Source organism: Lepisosteus platostomus, chromosome 8 (genome assembly GCF_059453375.1).
Source record: "Lepisosteus platostomus isolate fLepPlt1 chromosome 8, fLepPlt1.hap1, whole genome shotgun sequence".
Classification (NCBI taxonomy): domain Eukaryota; kingdom Metazoa; phylum Chordata; class Actinopteri; order Semionotiformes; family Lepisosteidae; genus Lepisosteus; species Lepisosteus platostomus.
The window spans coordinates 32,278,501-32,303,820 of NC_142618.1; the positions used below are offsets into that span (position 1 = coordinate 32,278,501).

General features: G+C 39.3%; 1 protein-coding gene across 1 annotated transcript in view; it reads right to left on the bottom strand.

Moving 5' to 3' along the window:
* Positions 1–24,742, bottom strand: part of kcnh2b (potassium voltage-gated channel, subfamily H (eag-related), member 2b) — a 258,779-nt gene extending 234,037 nt beyond the window's left edge. Inside the window, exons 1-2 of the mRNA XM_088643187.1 lie at positions 23,412–24,742; positions 11,292–11,522 (exon numbers count right to left, since the gene is read on the bottom strand). Coding sequence (XP_088499313.1) covers positions 11,292–11,522; positions 23,412–23,487 — 307 coding nt within the window. The 5' untranslated portion in view covers positions 23,488–24,742. The remainder of the gene's footprint in view (positions 1–11,291; positions 11,523–23,411) is intronic.
* Between the last annotated feature and the right edge of the window lie 578 nt (positions 24,743–25,320).

Consider the following 25,320-nt stretch of genomic DNA (forward strand, 5'->3'; position numbering starts at 1 on the left):
AGGTGCACCGACTTCTCACTTTTCTTTCTTATTTGCTGTGTTGTGGGGCTGTTGGCGTAATTGTTGGCATAGTGCCATGTGTCACCCACTAAACCCTTCCACCTTCACTCTCCTCATGGGTATTGATCATCTTATTGTCATTGATTCACTTGAGTATTGACTGTTGTGATGGGCATTGTGTATTCAAGTGATTGATTATATTTGATTCAACAGTTAAACCATCAAACATTAAACTGTCACCTTTAAAAACCTCTATCCATCCATTATCAAAAAGCCTCTTATTTTTGGTAACCCAGAGACTTTCCCCAGAAGAACAGGGCACAAGACAGGATTTTCGTCTTGACGGGCTCAAGACACACACAACAGGGAAAATTTTAAGATACCAGTAAGCTTTACCAACATGTCACTGGGAGGTGGGAGGAAACCCATACAGAAACAGAACAAACTCCACATAGAAGGCGGGTATTAATGCCGCCTAATAGCTCTTTAGGTGCCAAACAATAAGTTAATAGATCTATGACATTCCTGTAACACAGATTCCTGCAATTCAAGAAAGTTCCTGAGGGAGACCGGCAGCAGCTGTGTCTTGCAGATGACATGCAGATTCAACGTTAAAAGGCATTACCTGGATATCATCCTCGTTGTCTTTTGCTGTAATGCTGGACAGTATAACTTGGAAAAAGTTGTTTTTGATAACTGTGAAGGGTGTGACATCTAACAAATGAACAGCTACGAGCCTCATGCAAAGCAGGCTCTGCAATATGATGCACACTTAAATGTCTGCAGTTGTTTAAAGTTCTCTTCAAAAGCATTTGGAAACGACTGCATTTCTTACTCCACCAGGAACCCTATTCACATCATGCTGGTCTTGAACATTTTTTTTCATCACTAAAACATAACGACATGGAATTGTAAGATAAGCTGTTGTTTCCCCTTCTTGCAAAGAATGTGCAGCAAACCTTGTGTGGTGGAAGGTTTTTTATATATGGGCCAAGGAGAGCTGCCCTGGGATGATGCTGTAGAATTCCAGCTCAAAGCAGAGATAAAAGCTGGCAGCTGCAACAGTCACAGAGAAGATAGCAGATAAAAAGTTCCAAAGCGTTCATGCACCGTTTTGTTAATCTTTCTACAGGTTGTTGTTGGTGCCACTTTGCAGTCACAGAGCACAGAACTGTAACATAAAAGAACATGAAAAAGCCTAGTAACCATCCTGGTAGCTGTCTGGTTCCCACGGAGGGGCGTCTGGCTCTGTGGAGTGGATGTGGAAAATAAATTTCCAAATAAGTATATACACAGTGTAACTGGTTAAAATCCATGTCTGTAAGCACAGGGCCTGTATCCAGAGGGAGTGTTTTCACTGCATTTTTTTAAAATATCCAATAACTGTGTGAAAAAATATAAATCTTTCTTAAAAATCCAGCCCGAGAATCACAAGTCCCCTCTAGGCCTTAGACAATATTAGATCTGCCACAATTATTAACTATCTCCTGCTCACTGCACAGAGTTGCATTGCTCTACTGTGTTAAAATAAAGCACATTGCTCTTTAATCATCATTTAACCACAATCTTTCTGTATTGTCCTGGTACATAAAAATGTGTTTTCTTATATGAAACAAAAAATGTTACATTAATAAATAATTGTATAAATGCAAATCTCAGTAGGTTGTGGGTTTCTTTTTTAAATTAACTATATAGTGTATGTAGTAAGTCTATATAAAGTATTTGCCTTATGTTTAAATGTTTTTCATTTCAATTTGTTTATGCTTCTAATGAAATATGCGTGTCTTGGGTGACAATTGTGTTTTGAAGTGGGTATCAATATCGTAATTGATTTACTTGAGTATTGACTATTATGATGGGTATTGTCAATCACTGACTCTATATACTGTACATGGCTTTTTGACAAAGGTCATGTGCTGCAATGTCAAGAATCTTTGCAGCTATGGGTCTCCTTGAATTAGAGGTAATAAAAGACAGTATATTAAAAAACAAACAAATTATTACTTTTTTAATCTGTTCTTTAGAATACATCACGTGTTTAATTATGCAAAGTCCTGAGACTTTGTACTTGCCATCATTTTTGTGCAAATTTGAAGGAAAAACCTTTGTTCCACAGACTTTATTTTTTAAATTATAAGCTGCATACTTTGTTATCACCTCTGACTGAGCTGCCAAGTAAAGACCAAGAATACCGCCAGGGTTTCCATGGAGATGACCTATCCTCTGACTCCCCTGCAGGACTGCTCCTGTGAAAGGGGCTCCACTGCTTCACCCTGTGCAGTGCCTGGGTCCTGACTACACACACTACACTCTTCACTGACACTTAAATCAGCTCTCCACTACCTGCTCTGGAAAGACACTGACAGCTATGGGCTTCAAAAATATGTGTAACAGCTGGTTACCTGACTTCTAGCAATAATTCCACTTTCCACTACAAAACAGATAACTTTTATGTAAACTGGTTTCTAAACAGATATGTTTAGAGAACTGTGAATTATAAAAATAAAATGATTAAAACAGAACCTGCCATAAATAATGCTGCTGCCATTATAAAAGAGATGTGAGTACTGTATAAACCATTAAAAACATGCATATCCATTTTTGTTTCAATACATTTTTAATGCATTCATTCAGCCTTACTTTCTGGGTTTCTTAAAATACATTGGCTGCTATGAACAGCCTCTTTTATGCCTATTATTAAGGTCACAAATTAGAGTGAAATAATTAATAGTTAATAAGTGTCTGCTTTGTGAAACCTAGCTCTTCTGCATCACCTGTTCCAACTAAAAGGTTGGAGCATTGCCTCAACAACATCAAATGCTGTTGGCTGACCTGCTAATACTGTATCGCATTCTGGGTTTCATACCCAGTAGGTAAGGCAGAAGACACAGCTTGATAGGGAAAGTGAGACAAGTAGGAGTTCAAGGCTTTTCATTGTGTTGTGTGACATGATTTAAGCACAGATTAGCTGTTCAAAAGACAGGAATATTTTTTTGTAATTCAGTACTGCAAAATAATTAGAACCTAATGTATTGAGAAATGTTCAGGTGGGTAGCTGCGTCAGCATGAGTAGGCTGCAAAGGAACAATAGGTGTATTCCATGCTGAAAAGAAAAGGAGGAAAACACAACATTTCGGCCATGGAGCCTTCTTCAGGTGTCTTCACCATACCTGAAGAAGGCTCCACGGCCGAAATGCTGTGTTTTCTTTCTTCTTTTTTCAGCATGGAATAAACCTATTACTTGTACCTATTAAGAAATGTTACAAGCCAAACAATCTCATTTGAGACTAAATGTCAAAATAACAAAAGAGGAGGAGTTGGTTTAGTTCCAGTTGCAGTTATACGAGAAAAAAAAGTTTCAAACTAAATTCTAGTATGTGTGCTTGACAACTCTGACCTTTAAGAAAGCCTACAAAAAAGCAAAACAAGTAATAAAAAAACATATTCTTTCTCCCAGGAAACTCAGCAACAAATTGCTGACAGAGGACCTAAGGAGGAAAACTATCTTTCACACAATGAAAACTCTGCTAGTGCTTGAATAGCTGGAAAGATTGATCATATTATGACTGTGGAACATAGAAATGAAAGGCCCTGGCCTGGAGGGGAGACAAGAGACTCTCCTTGTCTAGAGGAAACAAGTGTCCATAGTTCTTTCCTGGAGAGGAAGTGAAACTGGCCTATGGGAGAAATTGATTGATTGTCATGGCAAGAGGAGACCTGCGTTATTTTGCACTAATACCCCTCTTGCCTGTGTCCTCTAGAGCAGGTTGGTGACCTCTGTAGAAGCTACATCTGTTCTCTGGGCCTGTACTCAATGTTGGTTTAAAGAGTTATATAAACATTAACATTCTTTTTCTTAAAATATCATGGTTTTAAATGCTGAATAAGACATGTGGTCTTTCAGTTTGTTTACTTGTATCAGGAGGAGACAGAGAGGGACCAGAAGCTAGAATGCAATGCAGTTATCTGGTAGACATCACCTGTCTGAGAAAATTTTAAAGGTGTCAGTGGCTTTCAATCAACTTAGAAAGAAACATAAGAAATGAAGCTATTCTGATCGTTGAGGAACACATAGGGAGCTCCCTCTCTGCCTGTCAGAATACAATTGACCCTCTCTCCGGTATCATAGGCACAATGTGAGGAGGACATCTGTAGCAGTCTGATGCATGGTGTTTTAGGTTATGTAATAATACAAGTTCCAAAGGAAAAGCTTAGGGGGATCATGTAGCTTAGCAAGCAATTGTAATTTAAGAGCTCATAACTCAGTGTCTATCAGTTTCACTGATGAAAGGGGACTATCAATACCTCATTTAGACAGAACTCCTTCTGACAAAGGGAAGCAAACACAGTCATTGTCAATACAGTGTATGGTCAATAAACCAGCAGCCGCACTAGTTTCAATATTAAAAAGAATAGCTGGGTAACAAGAGAAGAGGAAAAGAGCTCTGGAATATCCCTTCCACAGGCCCCTCTTCTCCTTAAAAACCTTAATGAAAAGAATAAAGAAAGGATCCCAACTGGAATCTTGTGCTGAATTTACATTTGTATATACAGTGTATGCACATGAGGTGAAGTTCCAAAACAATCACAGAATCTTGTAATCAGCACTAATCTAAATTGTTTGTGATTAAATGAATACTGAATTAGTGTTGAATCTTCTGATATTGCAGGTTGTAAATCTATGCATTTGCTGTACAATAAAAAAAGCTTTTTTATTGTAAAAAATGTTTTCACCCACACTTATTCCCACATGTAAAGGACAAAGTGATGAGTCTCTACTGTCACGTGTGCCATCTTTTGAAAGTAATCCCACGTTCTGTTGAATGTACCATTTATATAGTGATGGATGATTAAATCTCCAAACCATACAAGTATGCACTGTACACAGCCTTAGAAAATGAGAACTTTCAATTGCAATTTCATCTTTGCTCATAAAACACATTAGCAGTTAGAGAAAACTTACTTGCAGTAATTGTAATATAAGTGAGTGGGCGAACACTGCATTGAAATATATTCTCCAGCACAACCTTAGTCAGACTGATATTTTAACTGCTTAGACAGCAATAGAAAATAGCTACAGTGCTGAGTAGCTGAGTGCACATCGTTCTCTTGATGAACAGTGGGTCACAGAGCTCCATCACCCAGTGTGGATAGACTGCAAAAATATATTGAGTGTACCACTGCATTTAAAATTGCTTTAAAACTCCGCTTTTAACTATGATCAAACTGAAAACGAGTAATATTATAATTAAACAATTATAGATTATCCATCTACACAGAACTGTATATTTTGAAAGTTTTTTTAATATCTATTTATTTCAGTATATATTGTACAGTGCGCGGAGATGACTACTTTATAAATTTCAGAACTTGATTGATTGATGGATGCTTGGATGAAGTTGCATTCTGGAGAAAGGGTTTTTGTCCACAGTATCACATTCATGCAGTGTGACTCAACCATAGTCAACATTTTGACAAAGCAGGTAAGTTGAGTGGTAATACTGAGCGACACCACAATAATACTGCAATCTGAAGCCAATAGGCCAGCTGCACTAACACAACTACTTCAAACAAAGTCACAAAGACACAAATGAAGGCATAGTGATGTGGAAAAAATAATATTGTTTGGCATGAAGAGCAGATTAGTTCTGACCTTTTTTATTTCCATAGGAAAATCAATTTTCTATACACAAAGACTTATGATAGCATATCTGTTTGTATTTGAGGGTTTTGCTGATATTTAACTTCTTTCACCCACAGAATTGTTCAATGTGAACATTCCATTTTAATTAAAGTATTCCCTTTGAATAATGCATATACAATTTAATAAAATGGGACATCAGAAAAGGGGGAGAATGCTTTTTGTAAAGCACATTGTTAACCGTGACATATTAAATATTTTTGAAAACTTTCTAAAGAATATTATTTCATTATCAAAATCAAATTAGACATCAAATTGGATTTTCTTGTGTAAAATTGAGAAACAAAGTATGTTTTGTAGTTGGTTGTTTGAATGAGACATGAGAATTTGAGAAAGCGGGCTAAGAGCGGGGGTGGAGGAAACGAGGGAGAGGCAACAAAGTGAGTAAGAAGAGTGAAGACGAAAGCAGTAAGAAGAGGGGGAGCGAGGAAAGAATGCCTGCAGCACTTAGGTTTACAGGGTTATGGGAATGTGGCACAGAGATGGGAGAACTACCTGGTGTCTTCACCAGGTCATTTCCCTATGGGCAGGAACATCCTGCTGTGTTCGTAAAAGAGACACTTAAAAAACAAAGTTAACCAACCATCAGTCTTCATGCCAGCCAGCTGTTGTCTCTCTTTTTCAAGCAGACGCATATCTCTAACCAGTCAGGCTTACACATTCATTCCTGTATCTTATGAACATTTTCTGCAGGAATCCACCACTTTAATGGTCTATTAGACTGAGCTCATTACAATGTTTGTACTGTGCTCTCCACAATCATAAAAACTCCAGCTCCTCTCTTACTAGAGCACATTGATTGGGTAATGAAGCAGGCATCCACAAGTCTTTTGGGAATATGGATGGTCTCAACTCATTTCACTAATGTGAGCCAGTTCAAAAAACATAATAATGATTAAAAAAAAACACTTTCACAATTCTGCAGAGTTTTATTGTGTGCATCTGATATATTTTCCCAGACTGAAAGTGCTTAGAAAGTTTTTGACTGACTTAAAAATCATAGTCACACCTCATAATTTCTGTTGCTCTCTATACATGAGAAAAATAAACATTGACCATTGTGTTCTGGATGCACCACTAAAGCTACTGCTTCAATATCAGTTTGGTGTCATGCTTGCCAGCGTTCACTCCAGTAAATGTGACTGTGCAACAATCCAGGAAAATATAGATCCCTACCACAATAAATGGTGCAGACTTTGGATCAAACTGTAAAGGCTCTGTGAGGAACATAGGTTGAACCTTGCAGTCTTGATTTTATCCTTTTAAGTCCGGAATGGGTAATCTTGCACCAGGTGGGCTAGAGTGTCTGCAGGTTTTCAAAGTCTCTCCAAAGCATCAGCATATGAAGAAACATCAGAAGCAGTGGAAGTTGTACTAGTGAGTTAATAATGAGCTGGTTAATGTTGCTGATAACTGCACCAGTACAGTGTACATTACATTTCCAACTAAGCTGGAATGAACATCTGGAATTGGAAAGACACACTGGCTCTCTGGGATCAGAATTGCCAATTCCTGCTCTTGTTCATGTCCTCAGCAGGTTGTGACCAGGAGTCTCCAACAGTGGCAGTTGGATGGTACATTGCCCACCGTTTTGGGTGAATGTGAGCCTGCTCTTCCATCAACAGGTGAGAGGCTTGACAAGGCACATGTAGGAGGAAAACATTCACCATCCTTGTTCTATGGGATTTCATAGTGTAGTTGTTCACAGCAAATTAAAATGCAGAGTGTAAAATGAAAACAATAATAATCAGCCATATTTTCATACTAAAAAAGAAAATGGAGAACATGCATGCTACATGACCTCAAAGTAAAATCAGAGCAGACATCACCATCTAGTACGGTGAGTATCAACCAAGGTCTGAAACAGTTAATGTAGAAACCTGATATTTGTATCATTAATGCAACAGTTCTGGGGAAAAATTAGGAAATTCAATTGTCAGGGATTTGTCACAACATGGTTTAAGTCTGAGATTAGAATACTTTTGTTTATTTTATTAGATGACAGCCTGTGTGCTGTGTAAACTGGACTTTCTTTATGTACAGAAACATCGTAAAAAAATCATGACAACAGAATCTGCCATCATGGGCAAAGCACATCTGCGTGTGTTTGAACTCTATGTGTTTGAAAAGAAACTGCTCTAAAGGCCTGTGTGAATGCACATGTTTTTTAATGTGGAAATGAAAACAAGGAGCTGGTCCATTCAATGCACCCAGAGATAAAAGTGCAAGTGAAAGATAAGTATGAGGGAAGCTCAAGACTAACAAGACCCTGGATCCAGATGGTATCTGCACAAGAGTACTTAAGGAAATGAGGGGAGTTATTTATAGGCCACTGGCACAGATTTCTGACAAATTATTGAAGACAGTGGATGCACCAGATGACTGCAAACTGGCATGTATGTTATCCACAGCTGATAACGTATTGGCTCTCAAAACAGTCAATCACTACATATTGGATAGAAGAGGCTGAATAGGCAGCTCTTGTAGCATCATGAAGTTGAGCTTGTTCCTGTTTGTGACTTTGCTTGTGGGCTCATTTACATTACACAGATAGATGATGAAGAGCTTTTCTATACTAAAAGGAGCTGGCATGACACAGAGCTAATGTATGCACTATCTTGCACTCCAGCTGCTCCACAACGGAAACAGAAAACAACAGCTACAAATACAGTAATATACAGCAGTTTGGTCTTGTGCAGGACCTGGGGGAAACCAGAATAATTATATTGAAAGGAGCTTTATAGTAAAACAGTAAACTTGATTTGCCATTTAAAGGATTAAAGAGTCATTGTGCCGCCCAGATTATGACACTACGCTTTCCCATTGCATTTCCCTATTGAGGAAGTTCTGTTTTTTTTCCAGCAGCATTGTAAAGCATTACAGCTTTGTATTGCTGCGTGTGCATTATTACGCACATTTTCTGCAATCTGATTACTCATTGTTCTGGAAGCCATTGACACCTGACACCATGCATGCCACAGAAAACAAATTAAAACAGAGGCAATTACTGATCTGGACTCAAAGGATATATATCACAAGAACAAACATTGTTAAAGTGAAGCCATGAATCAGCGTAGTAGTGATTGGTGGGGGACTGAGACAAAGCCGACAGTAGTGTATTTACACTTCATCCTTCTCTGTGTTCTTGCTGACAAATATTGCCAGAGTGTGTAGTCAGCTATGGCACTGGAAGTTACTGGAAGTTAAAAAGTAAGGCTTCCATTGCATTGCAGTTTGGACCAATTCAAAATTTACATGACAATTGTACTAATTGCATTGATGAAGCATACTGTAGAATTCAAATACTTAATATTACTTTAACTTTACCCGATCACATCTGTCTAAATACTAATAGATACAAATTAAATTTAATAGTAGTAACAAATCTCAAAGATCAAGCTCCTGGTTGTCTTAGTACAGTATATAAGAGCTTGCAACCAGTGACATGTACTGTAAACAGGACCCACCATCAGCGGAATGGGGGATGTATTGAATTCCATGCACTGCAGACTCTCCTTCAGTAAGGCTCTGATTGCAAAAATCAGCTTACTGCAGCTTCTAAATGCAGACTGTTTTAAAATGAGCCAGGCACCTCAAATTCTGCACTTGGCTTACTCTGAGGAAGCCAACTTTGAGTCATAATGCAGATATTATCTGTCATGTTAATATGCACCAAAAAAAAAAGAACTGCATTCAGTTTTGTTTCCACGTCCTTTTCAACTCATCTAACGTACATTCCATAAATAGTACAGCTCACTTCATCACAGGCAGTGAAAAGTCCAAAAAATACTAGTTACCGTATAATTATTTTTTCAGAATTTAATCTCAACCTCTGGGTCCAGGAGAGAGGTATATTGTTTATTAAAATAGAAAATAGACTCAAAATCAAAGGCATTAATAACAACAATAAGGGGGCAAAGTTTCCATTTACCGCATTTTGTCAATAGCTTTAAGTTACCTGCAGAGGACTCTGGACAGTCAGGCTCTTCAATTCCTGACATAACAAGAGGATTCTAGTGCACTGTGGGTGAGCACTCACCATACTGTGGCTCTCGGCAAACCCCCTGCTTTAAACAAGAACTGGTCATACTTTGTGATTTACTGTCTGTAAACAGCACTTAAATCCAGGCTCTCTGAGGATGGATTTACAATCACCTGTGTTTGCAAGTTATAGATGCAGATAGAAAAATTGTCTTGTGCAACACAGGAATCAAGATTGCCGATTACAATTTTGCTGAAAGAACTGAGAGAAATTGTTGGTCATAGCTGAGTATTAACTATCACCATTATAGAAGTCTCTATTTCTATTTTCAACTGAATAATTAGAGGTCAAGTGCCAAAGGATATATGCAAACTTACTTCTTGCCCTTTTTTTTAAATAACATGAAATGCTATGAAAATGCAACCAAAAATGGCTATAGTGAATTACCAAGGGCTGGTTTTAGCAGGCAAAATAGCAAATCATTACTGAAACCAGCCCTGTCAAAACCTGACACTCAGAAGAATAATCTTCTACTGTAGGTTTATCAACACAATTCACTAATTAATTACAGTACATTTATATAGTGCTTTTCAAAAACTAGTGTACAGTTTGGAAAGGCTATTTATACCATACTATTATTATACATGAGTTGGAATAAAAGAAAGAAGCAGATGTGACTGTAAAGATAATATCGTGCTCTTCTCTGCAGCATTGCAAAATGTCAGGATCCTAAGAACAGACAATGAGCAGAGAGAAATACAGCTCACATTGCTCACAACCATATCCATCTTTCTTCCACAAGTAGCCCTTATATTATCTCTTTTTAGGATTTGCCTCTTGACTACAAAGACAAAATAGATAAGTGTACTTTCTAAATATTCATGGTAAAGTATGCTTTTGTTATATTTGTTCTATAGAATTTGTCAAATGTTTACCTGGTTTCTTAGATATTTCACTGTCATTTCCTATTATAACTTAACTGAATACAATTAACTGTGATACTGCCATATTTTGCCAGAGAAGTTTTCTAAGTGAAAGCCCATCTTGAAGAGATGTCCTGTGCTACAGTGCAAGTGTATAGAAGGGTCAGAGTCTGAGGTTACCCTGGCCTGCAATCAGACAGTTGTTTCTCCAGGGACTCTGTCTATACAGAGTACTCTTTCCCCCATTCCAAGCAAACTATCAGCAACAAGCCCTTCGAAACAAAAGACAATTCATTTTCCCATATTCTCTTGCTTTTTTGCTTTTATAAGTGCTTTTATGTTCTGGAAACAAAAGGTAGAGCAGTTAGGATAGAGAGCTTACTGGCCAGAGTGGAAACCTCAGAGATTCTATTTATCTATTATTTCCCAACACATATACTTTTGCATGTTGCTTGAAAATAACACAGAAAAAACGCAAACATTAGAAAGTCCAAAAGAAACATTTCAAAAGACTTAACTTTCATAGTACAATATCTGCTTAACTGTCCTGTACCATAGTGTTCACATCTTGTTAAGAGAAAACGGGTCTAAATGTAGTGATGCATGTCTCCTGAATAGGGCTTTCAGTGTTGTCTGGCCCTGTCAGGAAACCAAGCTTGAGACCAATAACATCCTGTAGTCCTACCATCCTTCCTGTAGAAGGCAATCTCCACCTTCCGCTCCTCCGATCCCAGCAGAGCCTGTGCCATCTGTGCAATGGCCATCTTCTTGGTGTGCGGGCCATACAGGAATTCACATGTGCATGACTTCTGCATGATCTCGGCACGCGTGTAGCCACACATGCCACAGAAGCCATCATTACAAAAGATGATGGCGCAGTTTTCCACCCGGGCATTGGCGATGATGAACTTCCGACCTGTGGGAAAAGAAAAAAAACAGCAGGGGCAATGAGCCAGGTCCTCAATTAACCCATCCTTCCCCTTTACCTCCTCCTCTCTGCCTGGCACTGCAGACTGTAGCTCAGTCTGAGACAGATCTTTCCCCTATTTCTAATACACGTTACTTTAACCAGGTTCATATTAGCAATCCAAACTCTCTCCTCATTTATATCTCATTTTATGACGAAAGGAAATCACATAAATTAAGATGCATCACTTGCCTTTCCCATTTATCAAATTTTACATTTTTCATGGGCATGTTGAATTATGAGACAATAACTTGGGGCAAGTCGTTTAATGTCAGCTAAATCTTTAAATGGAAATTGGAAGTCATTAGAAAGGCAATCTCAAAAACCATCTTCTTTTTAACATCATGGTGTTGCTGAAGGGAATCTTTTTTGAATACCAGTTCTTTAGATTTGTAAATAATCACAGCCATCTCCAGGTGTTTTTCCAATGAGAAAAATGACCATCCTTAGCCACCAATTAGTTATCAGAAAGTCACCTATTCTTGGCGACTCAGAGCCTATTTTGTAAGCAAAGAGAGCAAGGCAGGACTACACACTGGATGAATATCCATTTCTTTGCAGGGTACACACATGAACACTTCAGAAATATGCACTCAAATCATTGAAACTAAGGCAAAGAAAAAAGTTCCTTCACCTCCACAAAGCTGAGTTTTTACACTGGAAAACCCTACAGAATATAAGGAGTACACATTCACAAATCCCTACTTCGTTTGTATTTTCAAGTGTACAATTCTACTCTAAAAATGTGGGCACACCAAAGCCAGTGATGCCCCTTTTATATTTTAGATAGTGAATACATATTTAAGTGTCATTTTGACACAATTAATAAAAACTGATTATTAACAACTGACAGCAAGACACGTGAGTGGTTTTGACTGTTGAAAACATACTACTGTAAATCACTGGGAGAGGCGATTGGGAAAAGGGTAAGAGGCGATTTACTGTTAGCTGTTGAATGTCAAACCTCATAAAAAACACACATAAAGGTTATCAAGAGAATGACTATTACCAACTGCTATTGGTATGTTGGAGCAACACCTGAGATAGACTCATCAGCAGCAGCAGTGTGATGTTCTCTTTAGCAATAGATTAAAGTTTTGTGTAGTTTGCAGCAATGGATGTCAGGTTGTGTATTGTAAATATGTACAAATAGTTGGGTACAACAGCCCAGTCGATGGGGAGGTGCAACTCTGAAGGTCTAGACGGGAGTGTCTAGTTGCTACTATTGTAGTGATTGGTGCAACCTGATTGCATGGTGTTCTTCTCTTTTCAGCATGGAATAAACTTTATTGCAGGTTTATCTTTGAATAACCCTCCAGCACAAAACTGCTTGTCCTCATACTTCTGGTGCAACTTCTGCATACTTTTCTGCCAATGTTAATTGCAGTATGCCATGGATGCTCTATTTGCTGGACTGGAGTCCCTTTTGACATTAGTAGGATGATCTGGGATAACATGTGGCATCTAGACCTCAAAGACCAGTCAACAAGTACATATTTTTCACAGTAGACTCCCTGTTGATTAACCCACTTATTAACAAAAATAATCAGCATTAACCTATGCCTAAATGTTAAATAAAATGCTAGCATGTTTCAAGGATAGAAGCAGGGATAAGTAATGTATAGAAAAGGGATGCCTGGACTGCACTGGAACCCAAGGGATCTGGCTTGGCAGCCTTCAGGGCCTGAAAGCATAAACACCCTTGAGTCACTGAGAGTCGCTTCAGAGGCACTGTGGGAGCTGGGCTCTCAGGGGTAAAAGAGGAAGAGGAAGACTCCCCTGACTCGCTGAGAGTCGCTCTGAGAGGCACTGTCTCATGACTGGGAGCTGAGCCATTAGAAGACAAAAAAGGAAGAGGAAGATTCCCCTGATTCATTGAGAGTCGCTTTAAGAGGTCCTGCCTCACGACTGGGAGCTGAGCCCTCAGAGTGTAGAGAAGAAAGAGGAAGACACTGATTCACTGAGATAAAAAGGAAGAGGAAGACTCCCCTGATTCATGAGACACGATTTGAGAGGCACTGCCTCACGACTAGGAGCTGGGCCCTCAGGGGATAGAGAAAAAGAGAATTAGTAGGTGAGAGCTGCTGAAAACTGTGTGGCTGGGAGTCCAATGTGACTCCCAAAGAGGGATCAAGGTGGCGCTGTAAACCTGAGGTCGGGAAAGTGAGCTTCACTTACCCCCAAGGAGGGAACGTGAAAGCAAAGGGAGGAACAGGAAACTAAAAACCTGTGTGTGTGGTTACGGTTTAAATAGGGGGTGAGATAATTGAATAATAAAGGAAGAGGGGAAGCTCCCACTTCTCCCGCCTAACTCATTATAAAACAGTTTTGATTTATGTAACCTGACAATAACTTGTGAATTTGCTGCATTTATAAGTGATGTTTTTTTTAAAGTGATGGACACAAAAAAGCAATCACAGTTATAGCAGCTGTGTAATGTTGAATTCAGTGGTGAGTATATTACATTATCACTTCACCTATTATTTCAGCTAAAACCAGCATGTCTAAGACATTGAAATGTGTTCTGCTTTCACCAGACTAAACACAATCCATCGGTACAGTACGTGACATCAGCGCTGCAAACTTGAGTTAAATAGAAAGAGTTATTGGCGCAACAGGGGTAAAGGCAGATAATTTCGAGAAGAAAGCAGGTATATAGGAAAGCTGCCCATCTCTGCAGCTATGACAACAATACAGCATGCAGCAGTAGTTGCTGGCAATGAAATGTCTTTTCTGCAAGCTTCTGCAATTTGTTAATTTAACAAAATTAAGGTTACAAAATAATAGATATTGAATAAAATAAACTCAGACTAAACTCAATATGAATAGAGCTGCTATGTGTCCATGGTGAATGCAATATATTATGTCCAAGTAGTGCAGTATGCCGAATTCAATTAAAACTGTATGTCCATGTAGCCATTATGGGTGAGTTGCAGGTTGGCTGTTGAGCAGTCTTATTGCCTAGAGATAGAAGCTGTTCCGTAATCTGTTGGATTTTGACCGAATGCTTCGGTACCATTTACGGACAGTAGGAGAGAAAACAGTTTGTGACTGGGATGACTGGGGTTCTTGAGAATGGACCTGGACCTCTTAAGACATCTAGCTAATAGGAAGGCATAGTTTCATTTCACACCTCTCTGCACCCATTCTGACTTCACACCTCTTGATTGGCCTCTCTTTCTGTCCCCTGCTCCCGCCTCTCACTCCTCCTCCCTCCCAACCTTTGTTCTCCCACTACATTACCTTTGCTTACTGCCTTGTCTCTCTCACACCTGAAGAAGCCTCCACGGCCGAAACGTTGTGTTCTCTTTCTTCTTTTTTTTCAGCATGGAATAAACCTATTACTTGTTCCTTTGTAGCTAATAGGAAGACAGTTTGTGTCTTCTCTCTCCCTGATGCACTGGGACTCATGATCTGAAGGAGGTCAGTTTAAGACTATAAAAACACTGCTCTCTTCCCACACAGAGCACTCAGCTGCTCTTTCATAGCCCATGTGTTGCAAGCAAAAATATTTACAGTATCCACCTGCTTGGTGAGGTAAAAGGCATGAATTGCCAAACAGTGAGGACTATGGAACTGAAAAGCAGCTGTGGTAGCAGAGGGCCTGCCTGGACTGAGGAGCAGGGACTCCTGTAAGGCACAGCTGTGGAAATGACTAGGCACAAAGGAGGTTGGGGAGGCTCTTGGCAGGTGTTTGCAGGATCCCTGGTGCCTGAGAGGGTTTGTTTACTCTGGGGAGGGTGTGCTGGTGGAGCTTGCAGAGAGCTTTACTAGCATGAAGCAATCATGCAAATTTTCCAGGGGAACCTCTAGTATACAGTATGTCACCAGCAGACCACAGCACAATTATGATGAACATCCTGTAGCAGCTGTCAGGACAAACACCATTCTCTGTGCAAAATACAGTATGACTTAGGTCCCTATGACTGTTGGCTCTAATTGTGCTTTAGCCATTTTAAATATCAGAAATCAAATTAAATGTTTGGTCAATGGCTGTTATAATATACTGAGATACTGCTCTCCATAATGTTTCCATGCACAGTCAATATTAAATGACTTCCTAATTGATTGGGGATGAGAACGGAACATGTATGAAAAATGAAAAATATTTTAGTTTTCGTGCTAAATTACGCATTTCATCTATACAGAATTCAATCGAATTCAAACAGATCTATGCAAAAGTGTTTAAATAATCATTAATAATAATAATAATAATAATAAACTTTATTTTATATAGTGCCTTTAAAGGTGGCTTCTCAAAGCACTTTACAGGATGACAATAACAATAAATAAGAAGACTACAACAATAATTAAGAAGATTTCACAAGATAGGACACAATTATAATTACAACAATACAACAATAACAATAGAGGAGACCGCGGAAGGTGGTATTAAGAAGAGCAGAGGGGTGAAGAATGGAACCAGTTAAGTAAAGGCTTTTCTGAAGAAGAAGGTTTTGAGTCTAGATTTGAAGGAGTTTAGAGAAGGTGACTCTCTAATATCCTTGGGCAAAGAGTTCCAGAGCTTGGGGGCATAGCAGGAGAAGGCCCTGTCGCCCATACAATGTAGATGGGTTTGGGGGACAGTAAGGAGGGCAGAATTTGAAGAGCGGAGGTTGCGAGGTGGGGAGTAGGGCGATAAAAGTTCAGACAGGTATTGAGGTGCCAAGCCATGTAAAGCCTTATAGGTGAGCATGAGGATTTTAAAGTCTACGCGGAATTTGACCGGAAGCCAGTGCAAGGACTCCAGGATAGGAGTAATGTGAACACTTGCACTAGACCTGGTCAGGATTCTGGCTGCTGAATTTTGGACATACTGCAGCTTGTTCAGAGTAGATTTAGATACCCCAGGGAGTAGAGCATTGCAGTAGTCAATTCGAGAGAATACAAATATTGTTATGTTTATTAGCCACAGTTAATGATAGCATAGGGCGTAGTCTTGCGATATTTCTAAGGTGAAAAAAAGATGTTTTGACAGTATGCTGTACATGTTGGTCGAATGTTAAGCCAGAATCTAATATAACCCCAAGGTTTTTCAATTTTGATTGAAGCTCAAGTACAGAGCCATCTACAGACAGGGTTACAGGACTGGCTTTACGAAGTAGATGGGGGGTACCAATAAGCATGACTTCAGTCTTGTCACAGTTAAGATGAAGGAAGTTTTGAGTCATCCAAATTTTTATGTCAGAGATGCAATTAGATAGAATAGAGACAGCCACATCAGTGTCGGGTTTGGTATGGATGTATATTTGAGTATCGTCAGCGTAAAAATGAAAGCTGAGGCCATGTGTTCTTAAAAGCTGACCAAGTGGGAACATGTAAATGCTGAAGAGCAAGGGGCCCAGTATTGAGCCCTGGGGGACACCAGACTTGACAAGACCAATTTCAGACCTGTACCCATTGAGAGAGACAAAGTGACAGCGATCAGTGAGGTAAGACTTAAACCATTTGAGGGCAGTGTCAGAGACTCCAAACACAGTCTCAAGACGAGAAAGTAAGATGTTATGGTCAACAGTGTCAGAGGCAGCACTGAGATCAAGAAGGATGAGTATGGAAAGAGAACCAGAATCAGAAGCTATTAGGAGATCGTTGGTGACTTTGACTAGGGCGGTTTCTGTGCTGTGAAGTTGACGGAAGCCAGATTGGAGGGGTTCGAAAAGGTTGTTTGTCATGAGGTGGTTATGTAACTGAAGTGTGACAGCACGTTCTAGAATTTTAGAGAGAAAGGGTAAGTTGGAGATGGGGCGAAAGTTGTTAAGATTGTCGAGAGCCATGTTAGGCTTCTTTGGCACGGGAGTAATAGCAGCAGTTTTGAGGACTGTTGGTACAATGCCGGTGCTCAAGGATTCATGTATTATATTGAGGACAATGGGACAGAGAGAAGAGAAACAGGACTGGAATAAAGTGGTGGGAATAGGACATTTTCACATTCAGTTCTCCAAAATCAGGAGGTTTACCTCTTAATAAAACAGCAGATAACAGTTTGCACCAGGACTGCTGTGGAGTGATTTTCAAAGCTTTTGATTCAAAACAACTTTAAATGTGCACAACAAGCAAGAGAGCATGTTTTGTAATATACTGTGTATACAGCACATATGTATTTTTTTTCTCCACAGATGAGGAATTTTCACTAAATTGTATGTAGTGAAAACTTGATAAGTATCCTGTCATCTTTAGACCTTATGAAACAAACCAAAATCAATGACAGGCACTATAAACCCGATGTCTGAACACCCATCCTGCAGCAGTGCATAGCCATGGCAACCTCCCACCTCCCCCCAGCCAAGACCCAACTGACAAAAGGCTGTTAGCAGCTGTTGCTAACTGTAGGAATAAAGGGCCAGGGCAGAACTGGGAGATGGATTGGGTCCGGCCCCGCAACACAAAGAATGCACTGCATAACTCAATATACAGCGCAACACAGAGCACATCACTAACTAACAACGTGCTGACAAACAGCAAAATGCACAGCAATCAACACAGTGCAATAAAACACAGCAAAACCATAAGGCATAGAACAGTCGTTCCCAAAACTGTCCCTGGGGAACCCCTGTGTCTTCTGGTTTTCATTCTGACTTGATGTTCTATCATATGCCTTTATAATCTCTTGTCAGCTTCTTAACAATCCCATTCAACCATTTAAAAGCTGCTGTTAAGAACTCAAGAACTAAAGCAAAACCTAGAAGACACAGAACCAGGGCTGGAACCACTGCAAAACACCAGCTTAGGACAGAATCTAGTTAGCTTTTACTACATTGTTACAAAATCAGTAGTCATAAAATGATTATGATATTTATGCTGTCTCTTTATTATGCTATAATGCAGCCCAATTACACACTGCTTCAATAATATTATGTTTTCATGCAATTTCTTGAATATTGGTAATAATTGTACATATTAAAAGAGCACACCTGTATGACAGCTAGCCCCAGACTAACAAGTGGCAGAAAACATTATGTAGACTACATCACTAAACATTACACAGTACAGAGAGGAGATCCAGTACATCTAACTAAAATGGCCCCACTTATATTTGCTGCCAAGGCACAATAAGAGTACACTGCACCCTCTTGGAGAGAATGCCAGAAAACACAAAAAGACACTCATTCTATTGCCGTGAAATATCCATCTCTACCCTCAAAACATTGGTGACATTAAGATTTTTTCTTATATTTCAAAATCTTGAATAGCTGTAAAAAGTCAACTACAAATGATACAAAAAATCCTGTAAAAACTGGCTGCAGCTACAAACTAAACACAGCAATTGAATCACAGCAACCCCCACACTGCTGTGATGGGCCTGTTGGCTGTCCTACACTGAGCCCGGTCAAGCACAGCACCCAGTCCCTGCAGTTCCACCGACTCAGCAAAGATACACAGACACACTCAGAATGGGCAAAACAGCACCTGCTGCAACACACACCGCAGTAGCAAACAAGCCCAGGAGCAAGGATGACACTTGGGAGAAACAAGTGTGAAGCAACACAGACTCTGAGACAGATCCCACTATGGCAGAATGCTTATATTTACGCCACACAGATCTATGAATGTCTGTCTTTATTGGTACACGTCTGAACTTCAGCACATTTACTTCAATGAGCTGACACACAGAAGGCACACACAGCAAATAAAGGGCATTTGAACATGTACAGATTCTCCTCATTTGTTAACCAAATTATCCCCTGGAGGCCAACAACAACCAAGTGAGGGGAATCAAAGAACAGCCATCTTCATTCTCCTGGTCTTAAGTAGGATTAAGAATCGCAATGCAGAAATACAGCATGGCCTTCCCCATCAGTCACACTCTAAAATGACACAACCCACACCCTTGTTGATCCAGGCCTGATCCCCTAGTCACTCATTGATGTCAGATCCCAGAGATGTCTTCGCAGAGCCCCACGAAGGAGTTATGTTCTAAATGTCTGCATGTGGGACTTTTTAATATTTAACCGTTCTAATATTTATCACATCATTTAAATTACACTTTATGATAGCATCATTCCACTATAGAGGGAGCTTTGCGGTAGTGTGGAACTCCCAGTTCAGCTGAATCACATCTCTCAAGTGCAAAGTAGATATTAGCTGTGATAAGATACACGTTTACATTTCGTACATTTGAAAATGTATTTGTTATCCCGCAAATATACACATGATGTGAATCTTAACTATCATAATGGACACTTTTTTATCTTTGTGGAGTTGAAAATTTCAAATGATATCTTTATATAATGATTATGAATGTATTTTAGAAATATTGAAATGCTTTTTTTATACATGGCTGCTTTTGGAGTACATTTCTGTTCACAGACAGTCTCAGCCATTATATTGATTTTCTTTGTTTTCGGAGAGCTGTGATTTCCCTTCAAAGTGAATTTTAAAGATCTTTGCTCTTTTCTGTCCTATTTTTCATCTTTGTAAAACGGTTTGTGTAGAGACAGCATGTCTCTACATAATCCAATGCAGTTTTTTAAATAAAAGTTCAAGGCCCCTTCCATATGACTGATTGTTTCAAAAGAAAAGTAGTTTTTTTCTGGAGATTAACGGAGACCACAACCTTTTCTTGCCTCTTCGCATTTGCTGTTTTTGGCACATACAAGCAATGCATGTATTTTATAAAAATAAAGATGACTATAATAATGTCTCAAAAGACGCCTGACTACTTACAGGACTAAAGTTTACACTGAGGAAAAGTGTCCAGCAGAGATTACCAATCAAATGTGTTCTGTGGCCTATCAATATATTTATCAGAAATAATTGATCATTTATGTACAGTAGTTTCACTAAAATTATGCAAAGTAACCGCCTTTTATAATATTTTCATCGTAGTTTCTTATAGGTTATGTTCTCAAAAGAAAATATAATTTTCTGGTGATGGCCGTTTTGTTGCGTTGATGTGTTGGATTCTGCCATAAAGCAAACCATTAAGTTTGAATTTCATACAAACCTCAGCCTCAGCTTCCGCCCATTCCAGAGCTCTATTCCTATGGGTTTGTCCTAGAATGCAAATTATGCTGCAGATTCTGTGACCTCCGCTCTGATCCCAGACAGGGAGGGTTAACACACATCAGTTTTTGTTTGCTATATTAAATGTTGTGTTTGCTTGTATTTTGTTAACGAAGTAACATGTAAAGTCCTCTGAGACACTATTCCTTAAAAGAAGGTACAAAACCAGATGCCAGGTGTGAACTGGGCCTGGCCCTTCTTACACATTACTGTATTTTCCAACCTAGTGTTTAGTTTATCACTAAACATTATCAGCTGAAATTTAAGGTTCCTGACAAGACTGACTCAATTTGATTGAAAAACAAGTAAACTGTCATTTGGCTGATTTCAATATTATCCACCTTTCTTGTCTTTTTGTGAAAAACATGGGTATTTTTCACAAGAGTAGAAAAATAGCACTTGTAATAACTAACCTACTGTAACTGGATTATCTTGTGTTTGTTGATGTATCTACCTGAGCAGTGATTCTGTAGTTGTTAGTTTTGCTTGAAAAAATAAAGAACCATGATAGTGTCAATAACTGCAGCAGCTCAAACTCATAATGGCAAATATGGCAGATGGTATACTGTATATAGTTACCAAAATCTTTAACGCTGTTTAACAAATGAACCTTACCCACCACTGGTGTTGTAACTATGCTTCAGGTCTTGGGTGCTATAATGAAATGCAATTTCTTAATTAAATAACAGGTATAAAGCTATTCAAGTACAGACATAGCTGTGTTAGCATATGTAGGCTGCAAAGGAACACGTATAGGTTTATTCCGTGCTGAAAAGAGAAGACAAGAAACACAACATTTCTTCTTTGGAGCAGCCTGAAGCCTCCACAGTCGAAAAGTTGTGTTTCTTTTCTTCTTTATTCAGCATGGAATAAACCTGTACTTGTTCCTTTGCGATATAAAGCTATTCCCACCAGAATCTAGTATGGGATTCAAACCTGCTCACACAGATACTGTCTGTTAGGATGTACCACCCAAACATCATTCATTACTGCAAAATCAGAAAAATACAGCTAAATGGACTGCCTATCATAACAGAAAGTTCTCAACCATTTTTTTTCTTTAAAGATCAATAAATAGTTAATACTAAAAAAATATTTAATATTGTTTTTAAAAAATTTAAAAAAATACTAGTATCCTCTTTGAATCCTCTACAATCAAACTAAGTTCAGTCTTTGCACTGAAACTAATATTGTCTAACACTGGACATTATGATTAAAAATATTTAAAATTAAAGTTGGCACCAGCATAACAATACAATATAAATATATATATGTAATGATTTATATTATATTTTTGCATTTTGTTTTTTAGTAAGTGTCCTAAACAGTCAAATGTTAAATGAATAATGTATTTGAAACTTCCAAAACATATATATTTACATTTTTTATATAACAGTATAAGATAATAACAATACAATAAATACATTTTAAATAAATAATGGTAAATAGCACTAAATAACTAAAATGAGATATCTGAGTTGAATATAACAGTGATCAATTATAATAACCTTTGTTCATTTCTTTGTAAAAAGGTTTCAATTTAATGAAAATACTGTACTTGTGTCAGTGTGAGTGAATAGTCAAAAATGCACTCTCCCACAGATTAAAAATCCTGCCTGATTTTTGACAAAAGGCAAAATCCTGTGTAACATGCAGGAATCCTGCAAGATTCGGGAGACTGAGTCTTTATGGACTCCAGAGCAAATGATTTCTTTGTTTTTTCTGTGAAGTTGCTCCTGTATGAGCTTTTCAGGGAATTTATTGCAAGAGTCCAGAAGGATATTTGCTCAAATCCTAAAGGACTTTTTCTGTTGGCAGTTCTTGGGTACACTGATTCCAGCATTAAACATACGGCAGTGAGGGCATCTGCAGACACAGTAGCAAGTCTGGACCACTGAGCTCATCAAGGTTATTTAGGACCTGGTGCTGAAAACCTGTTTCAAAATGACCAGTATGTTTTCAGAATAGATTCAAAGACATTTCTGCCATTATCAAAATACCAAGCCAGCTCTGATTCTAATGCATTCATACACTAGAAATAATAAATTATAAAACAAAACAAGAAGAGAGTTTTTTAAAGTAACACTTCTGCTTTCAATATGGTCACAAGTGTTAGTCTAAGTTGTTGATATTATTTTAAGATATGCAGTAATGTACTGTTAAATGTTTCCACAGTGTTTAAGGGGTACAATTTAGCAGGCTACACCTGGAGCTGACAATTTCTAGGGAACCAAAAAAAAAATCAGGTTCTGTAATCCTGTCTTTGTGAAATACAGTAAATGTGCTTAGTCCAGCTTGTTCGAGATCTGTTACTACAACTGTTATCAAGCTCTGAATGTTTCATTCTGCTGAAGAAATCTAACCTCCCGATTACACATGCATTACCACTTGTAGACTTTAAAGTTCTCCTCTGACCTTTGTAATACCTATCTGTGCTATCTGTTGTTGAAGCAGGTGTATTTCAGTCTGGCAAACCCCTAATCTCACCCCAATCTCTTGCCTGTTCCCACTGAGTGTCTACAGTCCCAGCTCCCCTCCTTGCCCCCCAGGTAGCACCAAAGTCTGAAGGCTAATATATAGTTACTACTATATAACTTGCCCTGATAACTAGAAATAGTAGCCAGTACAAGTAATAATATTATACAGTTACTTTAGCAAATAACATAGCCATGTTGATTTGTTTTTCTTCTGGTGCACATTTTATATAAGGTCTATTTGAATAAGTAAACTTTTCCTAAATATTTATCAGAAACTATGGTTGTGAGGTGGAAAGATAAATAATAATAACAATAACAACAACAATAATAATAATAAAAATAATCATCATCATCTCACTCTGTCCCTCAAATTTTCGGATGATGGTGTCCAGAAAGGTGTTCTGCGGCGCCACGTGTCCCCTTCGGACCGGCATCCTGGCAGTGCTGCCCAGAGTTAGAGGGTGTCCCCCTACACCAGCTGGACGGTGCCAAGGTGCCGCCTCACGATGTCCCAGCCACCTCTTCACATGGGGGTAGCTGCAGCCGCACAGCGACTCACTTTACAAAGAAACAAAGTTCCACGCAATTCAATCGAACAGCTCACTGAGCCCCTGAGCTCGATGCAACTCTCTCTGAGGGGCAGACGGAGAATGAAGCTATTTCCAGGAAGAGGGAGAACTGCGCTTCTTGTTTACTTCTTCAGTGAGAGATGTGAAATTGTTTAGGAGCTCCTATGGTCAGTACGCGGCTGTTTGGTGATGTTTGTAGACAGAAGAATCTATAGTTTTCCAGAATGACAGAACGGGTTTGGCAGAGGAGTGGTGCGGCGGCCTGTCGGGGTGCAATCTACATCTCATTGTTGTCCCTTCCCTTTGTCCCGGCGCCTGCTTCTCAGCTGCTCTCTCCTCTCAACACCCACTCCCCGGCGAGAGCAGCCGCTCTCCGAATTGGCTCTTTACAGGATTAATAGCCAGGGTGTGCAGCGCTTGGAACTCGGCATGCTGCTCTACCCAGATGATCTCGGCTTGCTTGCAGCAGCTTCACCTCTTTAACGCCTTCCTTTCCGCGTACCAAAGCAGGCTGCTTGTCCCGCACAGGTGCACCTTGCGCTCTCAGGTGATGCAGCCCCGCTCACACTTTGCAGGTGCTCTCCCTTTTGAATACCACGTGCTGTTCTGTGTAGTGTCATGTCTAAGTCTTATGCATAATTGATAAAAGAAAGATGAAAACAACACAGGGTTTACCGATATCCGTTCTTGTAAAGCTTGGCTATACTGTATGCCGCTTTCTAACGCAGGCTATTTACCAAATTTGCACAGATGAAGTTTCGTTGATACAATGGCGTTTTATTTATGTATTACAGTATTCGCAATACTGTGCATTGAGGGGTGTTTCACTTAACATGTTCTTCCTTTTATGAAGAAGGCTAGATTAGTGCTGAGCGCGTCTTATAGCAGACACTCTGATAGATGTGTCCAAGACTGAAAAGGTGCTTTCAAAGTCACTGCTCGGAGGGGTCGCGGCTGAAATGCTCTATCATTCTAACCCCGCTGCATTCCGCTTGCCTTCTCCTCATTTCACGTATTGTTTGCGATTTACCAACACAATCACCTTTGTCTTTCTCCCTGCACTAAGATCCTCTAAAAAAATCCTCGGTCCTTACTCGTCTAAATCAAGCAGCTGTGAAACGGGCTTCCCCTCTAACGCGGTCCAGTCTCTGTGAATGAAAAGGGGACTCTGCACTGCTCAATGGCCCAGAATAAGAGGCAGCTTGCACAACTCCCTTATTTAGTCACGAGCGCAGACACTCGGCTCTCCGGGAAGCGCCCTGATGGATGAGATGTTCCAGCTTGCTGTTTTGACGCTTCTCTCTTCTCCGCGCTCCTCCCTCTCTCGCTCTTTCTTTCTTTCTCTTTCTCCCTCCTCCCGTACCCGGTCTCGCATAAAGAGTTGCCTCCTATTCGGAGCTAGTTATTATTATTTTTTTTAAAGACAGCATCGATTATTGTTTCGGAATACTGCTTTTCCGTTGTCTGCACAATTCTTTTATTTGCATTAACGTAATGTATGTGAATGTATAGCAGTGGTATCGCAATAATAATGATTGATTTACACTTTAATCAATTTTGGGTGAACAATAGACATTGCAACTGTCGCACACACCAAATCGGAGTCGCAGTCTCCAAATCGCATCCTGAAAGTCGCTAAATTTGGTAGAAACCCCACAGCTGTTTATTTTCCAAATACTCAACTGATGAAGGTTGCGA